General features: G+C 35.7%; 1 protein-coding gene across 1 annotated transcript in view; it reads left to right on the forward strand.

Moving 5' to 3' along the window:
- LOC104543240 (polypyrimidine tract-binding protein 2-like) overlaps nt 1-7,265 on the forward strand; it is a gene marked incomplete at its 3' end in the record, with an annotated part of 26,861 nt that extends 19,596 nt beyond the window's left edge. The window contains exons 3-6 of the mRNA XM_010187804.1: nt 2,725-2,897; nt 3,294-3,437; nt 6,914-7,078; nt 7,155-7,265. Of these exons, the coding sequence (XP_010186106.1) occupies nt 2,725-2,897; nt 3,294-3,437; nt 6,914-7,078; nt 7,155-7,265 (593 nt within the window). The remainder of the gene's footprint in view (nt 1-2,724; nt 2,898-3,293; nt 3,438-6,913; nt 7,079-7,154) is intronic.
- Nucleotides 7,266-7,527: the final 262 nt, after the last annotated feature.

Genomic DNA, 7,527 nt, shown 5'->3' on the forward strand with positions numbered 1-7,527 from the left:
AGTGTGTGTTCCCTTGGATTTCGAGAAAAGCGTGGTAACTGATGGGTTAATTTGTCATTTTAAGGGCCAGTGTTAAATGTTTTGGGGTAAATTTTACTTTAAGAAAGTGGGCTGCATTTTTTGTGAATGTTTCCAGTTCAGCTTTCATTGTGCAAGATACTCTTCTGGCTATCAGTAATAAACAGCTTTTCTCATGGTTGCTTGCCCTGTCGCTAAAACCTTTGTTCGGGCATTGAGAATGCTTGTTGTCAGCCCCCCCGTCCTGTGTCCCCGACCCCCCCTGCCCCTTTTTCTGATTGCCATCCATTCTTTAGTGAAAAATTCTGTGTCTTTTTTGTGTATGTTATCTTAATATAATCATAAATCTACTTTTTCAGTTAAAAATTTAGAATAGGCACTTGTCTATGTAGCTCTTTTTGATAGGAAGTAAAAAAAGCGTAAAGGCTATTTTAGCAAATGTTTAGTTTAAGATAGTTTAAAAACTAAAATTGTGTGAGACTTGTATACATGACAAGTTAAAGCTGTTAACTGCTCTTTGGGACAACGGAACACTTTTTTATTACGACGTTTTCATCTTCTGCTGCAGTAGGTTTGAAATGCCAATGTTAGATAGCAATGCTAATAGATAGCAAAATCATTCAGGTAATGCAAAGAAATGTTCCTTTAATAATTATTGTAAATACATCAATGTGAGTGGATTACATACTGGCTTTTTTGGTGGTCTGAATTTACTATAAGGACTATATACTGGTGTTACTTTTACTAGTAACATTGGGATTACCTAAAGCCTAATCCAAATACAAGCTTTAATTTAAAAAGGAGAAAGAAAATTCATGGACATTATGGTATGGAAAAGTTGGTATGACAAAATTATGTGTTGAAAACCACACAAAAGACAAAACAGCTCTGTAAGTGCTGATGTGAGCATTCATGGTATATACTTTTCTGATGGTGTAATAAAAACGGGTGAATCTGGCTACCTGTAACAGGTTAATGCCTTGTTTAGACTCAGGATGGACTTCAGATCCTAATTCGGTGTGTAATATTTGACACTTTACCCCTCTGTGTCCCATCAAAATTTGTCCTTCTGTGCAGCAGACCAAATAAAATAGATGCTGTTGCATGGGTTTGACCCCGTCTAGCATTGTCAGTTGGAGATACTCCTAGCTGAGTCTTGACTAGTTCTGCTGTGGTTAGATTTTTGTTGTTTTGTCTGCTATAGTAAATTGGAAATTTGGTAAATGGAAATATTTTTAATTTTGGGGGGGAAGGACGGGTTAAAGGATGACCTGTGCTAAGCCATACAATTTTTAAGTAAGAGAAAATCTTGAATTTTTAATTTGGCTAAGTCTTCAGATGGATAGCTGAAGTGGAAGGCAGTAAAATTCAAATTAGAATGGAGATGATAGATGTTAGAGAAAGAAGGGAGTGATGGAAACAGTTCCTGATGTGTACATTTGTCCTTTTCCCATCAGTTCCTTTAATGGAAGTATGGATAATGATCTTATTCTTGAAAAAGGACCAAGTATGTTCATAGGTTTGGTTAGAGACCCCGAGTTTACCAGTTTTCCTGATAGCATTGAAAACACAGTTAAATGATGTACCTGCTGTGGGTTGGTTTGGTTTGGTTTGGTGGGTTTTTTGCAAATACAGGTAGCTGTTGAACTTCTAACATGAAATCAGAGGTTGAATAACTCACCAGACTTCCATGTTTTATAGCCAGAAGTAGAAAAAAGTCTTAACACTTCTCTGTATCTAAACACATTCTGATTTCCAGCATTGATTCATTAATATCCATATATCTTATGACAGTGTTGTTCTTTAGCTCTTGTCTCTTTCTGATGTTAGGCAGCGATTGTATTGCCTCTTAAGCCAAGTAAATACTTTTTCCCTGACCTTCTTTCCAAAGCAAGACTTCCTCCATCCAGCTGCCTGGCTGTTTACTGCGTATGTTCAAGAAAAAAGAACTCAAGCTGGCATTTTGCTGGCCTTCTGTACAAAGATTATGGACAATATTCTGAATAGTATCTTTCTGGTACTTTGTACAGTGATGTTAATGCTTCCTTACATCTGCTAGGAAATACTGTCTGTCTTTCCCCTCCCTCCCAGAGATGCCCCCCATCAATGTTGGCTGTTTCACGTTTATTAGTTGACTTTTCCTTTTCTATGGGGTTTCATCAGACTTTTGTGATGCCAGTCCTCTGGGTCATCTCCTTTCTCCAGTGTGATCCTTCTCAGCATTAATAATGCTTCCTGTCTTGCATTGAAACTTCTCTGCTTTTTGTGTCTGGTTCCTTAGTGCAAATAATCCTTAAAACTTGCCTTTAGGACCTCTTCTAGTACCAGCGTTTCTCTTCTTTCAGAAAAAATCTGGGAAAACTCTATTTTTCTTTTAATATACTTTCAGAGTTCTTATACAAACCTTTCTGAGTCATAATTAATGTTCCTATGTATTATCAAATGATAAATTTCACTGAAAGGGAGACGTAAAGGATTTGTTGTGGTTTTTGTCTTGTCTATGAGTGAGTTATAGAGGGGTATGGAGTTAGTCGTGAACAGCCTGCCTTTCATGAAACTATGTAACATTTGTTCTGAAGCTTTGAATTTTATTTAGGCCAAACTAAGAGATGGCTTACTTACATTACCTCATAATGAAAAACATTTTTAACAAAGCACTAATAATATCAGCAAACTTTTCAAATAGGGTCTGAATATGTCTTTCAGCCAATGGTAATGACAAGAAGAAATTCAAAGGTGACAATAAAATGGATGGGGCTCCTTCTCGTGTTCTTCATATCAGGAAATTGCCTGGGGAAGTGACAGAAACGGAAGTTATTGCTTTAGGTTTACCTTTTGGTAAGGTAACCAACATCCTGATGTTGAAGGGGAAAAACCAGGTAATTTGTTACTTTCCTTTTTTTAGTACGCTTACTTTCTAATTTCAAGCTATACTGCTAAAATGCTATTGAAATTAGTCCTCTAACAGTAAGTATTTAAAAATAAAAAAGATGTTTGTTACTTTGTAGTTTTTTATGAACTTATATTGGGAACAGGGGTTGGTTGGCAGCTACATAAGGGAAAAAGTTAGCTGTAAGATAAATATTTAGTCCTGCATCTTCACAGATGAATTTTTGGAGTAGCTTAGCAAATAAAGTTGGTATGTAGAGAATGGTATCTCCTGAAGACTGATACCTGCCTAAATGTGTTATCAAATCTTTTAAGTGTTTTTTAAATGCTGCTAATATGGAGATTACCTGCTTTGTAAATAGTGAAAATTAACTGTTTTATTTCAGGCGTTTCTGGAACTTGCTACAGAAGAAGCAGCTGTCACTGTGGTCAATTACTACTCTGCTGTGACGCCTCATCTCCGTAACCAGCCCATCTATATCCAGTATTCCAATCATAAAGAACTAAAGACTGACAACACACTTAACCAGGTATATTTTCTGCTATGTAGTAGTCCAAATGCAGACAGTAGAAAGTGAGGCATGGCATGTACTCTTGGCTCATGTGGCCTGTGTTGAAGTCGTTTGGTTTTGTCCACATTCGAACAGTACTGTAGTCTTACCTATGATCGTTCCGTTTTGTGACATTGAAGGGGATTTGCTTTCTGTGTGATCTTTCCAATAGGATGGATTTTCTTCATGTTTCCCTAATGTAAAAGGACAAAGATTCTGAGGTGTCTTTTAACTTTAAATTTTTTTTCATAAAACAAGTTTTCATCTTAATTCAGAGACTGTAAGGTAAAAAGACTAACTTTTGAATTCTGACAGCTGAGATTGCAATGCCAATTTGAATTTCCCTAGTGGTAATGATTAACACCAGTGCCTGTGTTTCAGTGCTTTGAATGATTGCTCTGGTAGCACTGGTAATCTCAGTTTATGGGATCTGCTGTTCCTGGAGAAGAATACATTAATGATCACTGTAGAGACAAATATTCTTAGTAACAAAAATAAGTTTTACTGTTGCCTCTGCAGAACCTATTTCACCATAAATATAGACACGTATGTCTGCTCTTAGCATAAGAGGAAAATTAGCAAAAGTAATGTGGTGACTTGTTTCATACAAATTATAGCGGGAGAAAAGCAGCATCAACTTACCAGAAGCTAGATGATTGTTTTAAGGTTAATTTCTTACATTTTGTTTTTGATGTTACAAAAGACACGGTGTAAGTACCAAGTCACAGTTTCTGTTCTTCGTGTCCTGTGTTAGGTACGGTATGTAAATAGTGAAAACATAGATATTAACTTTAAAACAATTTCAGGGTAATCTGTTGAAAGACATCTCGGTTCAGATCAAGTACAGTGTTGATTTTCCTGTTGGCCTTTCCAACCATTCCAGTTCCTTAGAACCTTTTGATAGTTTGTCTGCTGAACAAAAATTAAGATTCCCACCCCTCCAAAATGTCAGTTATAAAGAAAAATAAATACCTTCATATACTTTTGAAAAAAGAGAATAAAGCATGAATCCTGTCTGCACGTACAGTGAATGGACACAGCCCCTTAGGAAGCTTTCTCTTACATCGTGCTCTGGCTTTGTTGATACGGTTTTTGTGTTTTGTGACCATCTTTTCAGTGTATAGGATGTGCTGACTTTTGAGCAGCTTTTATGCCACCATACACATTAATACCCAATATTAACATATTTACCATCTTTCAGGTCTCTTATTTCTTTAATTTAGAACTAAATAATATGAATAGGTACTTGGCAGTAAGTCTTCGTGAGGCGTTCTTTACAACACAAGATGAGTGGATATTGGTTTTTTCTGTAAGCAGAAAAATGATCTTCTGGATGTTTAAGCAGAAAGATATGAAGAAGTCAGGACACTGGTACATGTAACTGGAAAGACAGGATTAAAAATTGGAGAAAAATGCAAGTATCTTAGCTATAAAGAATATAGAAAAACTGTAAAGATGTATTTAACCAAGGGGTACTTTAAACAGCCAGACCTTTAGAATAATGAAAGTAGAAGAAGTTCATTAAGCTGTGCTCTTCTCAATTTCTCAGTAGTAGTAGCTTCGAAGTTTATTTTCAGTTATATACTCAAAATGAGTTGGCTCTGAATAAACAGATTCAAAAGGGACCATTTAAGTTTTCATCTCAGCTTTATAATTCTATGAAAATCCTTTTCCTGTGAGACAACAAAACATAGAGAGGTGCATTTAAACTCAGACATAAAACAAACACCTCTTACCTTGCTTCTTGCAGTATTCTAGACTTGTAATAATTGTAATAATTCTTTTTAAACATCAGCCTGTCATAAATGCATGGTTTTATTATTTCTGCATGGATATTGCAACATTTAGAAACAAATGTTATATTTTCTGAATGGGGCAGCGGATCTTTTAAAATTAATTTCAGTTTTGTGAAACTAAGAAAAAAGCCTTACATACTACTCAAACATCTTCAAAAGTGTCTGTTTCTATATGATACTAAATGTTGTTTTGAACTTGTTTGTCAAATGACTGTCATAGTAATTTTATAGATTATTTGCCAGTGTTAAGTCCTGCATTCCTTCATGTATTCACATTAACTTTAGTGGAATGACATATGATGTATCAGCATAGTTAGATAGTGCTAACGCGGGTCATTTGTTAAAATTGACTTTACAGGTTTTGGGTTATAGAGTCTAAACTTTTCAAGTCACTCCTTAAAGTGACTTGAATTGATAAGTGCTGCTTCTGTGCTTACAGAAGGAGTAGGAAGTAATTTTGCGACTCAGCCAAAGATCTGGTTAGCTTGAAAGTTGTGCATTTCATACGTTAGGGAAAAAAGGAACATGTTGTTATCAAAAGATGCTTTTACAGATGATTAATGTTAAACGTAGAGGTAAATTGTGTTTTCCCAACTAGTGTTCACCAGGTCTTCTTTTTTTCCCCCACTTTCCTTACTCATTGATTCGTTTCAGTATGAGGAATATCATGTAAGTTTTGAGACATGAAATCGTGTAGTAGCTCTAATACCTTTAAAGTCCGCAGTATGCATTAATATGGTGGTTATTATTTTTACCTGGCATGCTCACTTGTCTCTCTGTTTTGTATTGTTTTGCTTCATAAGGCTACTGTAATGAAAGTATTAAATGGAAACCCTTTTTTCTGCACTTTTTCTTTCCCAGAAAAAGACATCTAATCTTTCTGATGCTGTCGGTTTTGGCAGTGGAAGTAGTTACATAGATGTGTGTTCTTGTGATGTCATCTCGTGGTTACCTTGAATTTCTACAACCCTGCTTGTGTTTAAAAACCAAAACATCCCCACACATGGAGAGGATTTTGTTTTTCTTTTTATGAGAGAGGGTGTGTAACAGACACCGGTTTGTTTACCTCTCTGTGGATCCTAGTTTCTGACACTTGTCAGTCTCGTGTATTATTATTGTGTTAAAACTGAGAGGTTTGGAAGTGTTAGCTTAGCATTATCCTTTTCTATCAGAGCCTTCTACATAATTAAAACGGCAGGGAAATATTAATTGTAATACAATCTCTTGAAAAATAGGATAAATACTTCTGATTTCTGTAGGCTTGCAGTTTTCTGTTGGTTGGTTGGTTTGTGTTTGTTTTGTTTTTCTTTAAAGGAAAGACAAAAGCCTGTAAAAAGTCTTGAAACCTACAAAATCCTCACTTTCTGTATCCTTACTAGTAGAACAATAAGCTTGCTACTAGGAAGATTGATATTGGTGCAGTTTGAAGCCTCTCCTTACTGTGACATAAGGATTAATTGATGTTTTCATTTTTATTGTCTCTTCTCACAGAGTCGGACTGCATTGCACTTACGTTGTGTATTGTCTGTAGCTCTGAGTTTAAATTAAGTGGACTATTTTATGTTTTTGCAGTTAACTATATTAATATTGCTCATTAATTTCTAGCTATCATCTTAAAATATTAAATAAATCTGTCTTCTGTCTTTTTTTTTTCCCAAGCGGGCCCAAGCTGTTCTTCAGGCAGTGACGGCTGTGCAGGCAACAAATGCTCCCATTAGCGGGACCACTGTTAGTGAGAGCGCAGTGACTCCAGCTCAGAGTCCAGTACTTAGAATAATTATTGACAATATGTACTATCCGGTAACCCTGGATGTTCTTCATCAGGTAAGCCAAATTTCATTTTAACTTGAGCTGTGATTGCGAGGAACTTGTGTGTAAAACTTTACAATGTTTTTGGCAGATATTCTCTAAATTTGGTGCTGTATTGAAGATAATCACATTCACAAAGAATAACCAGTTTCAAGCTTTACTGCAGTATGGTGATCCAGTAAATGCACAGCAAGCAAAACTAGTAAGTATAGTTCTGTTTTAAGGCTTGGAGACCTTCCTATGCTCTAAATGTTTGTGAAATGTTAGTGTAACAGAGTACTGACCATAATAACGTGTCATACTCCTCCACCACTTGCGAATTTGTGAGATTAAAAATAACTGGGAGCTATTATATAGTGTTGCTATATTGTGCAAAATTGCTGTTTAACGAGGCTGTGTTTAAGGATAGTATGTCTAAAGAATTGTGTACGTTTATAATTATGGTCAAATGTTTTAGTAAAACT

This window comes from Mesitornis unicolor, unplaced genomic scaffold (genome assembly GCF_000695765.1).
Source record: "Mesitornis unicolor isolate BGI_N332 unplaced genomic scaffold, ASM69576v1 scaffold15017, whole genome shotgun sequence".
Taxonomy (NCBI): Eukaryota; Metazoa; Chordata; class Aves; order Mesitornithiformes; family Mesitornithidae; genus Mesitornis; species Mesitornis unicolor.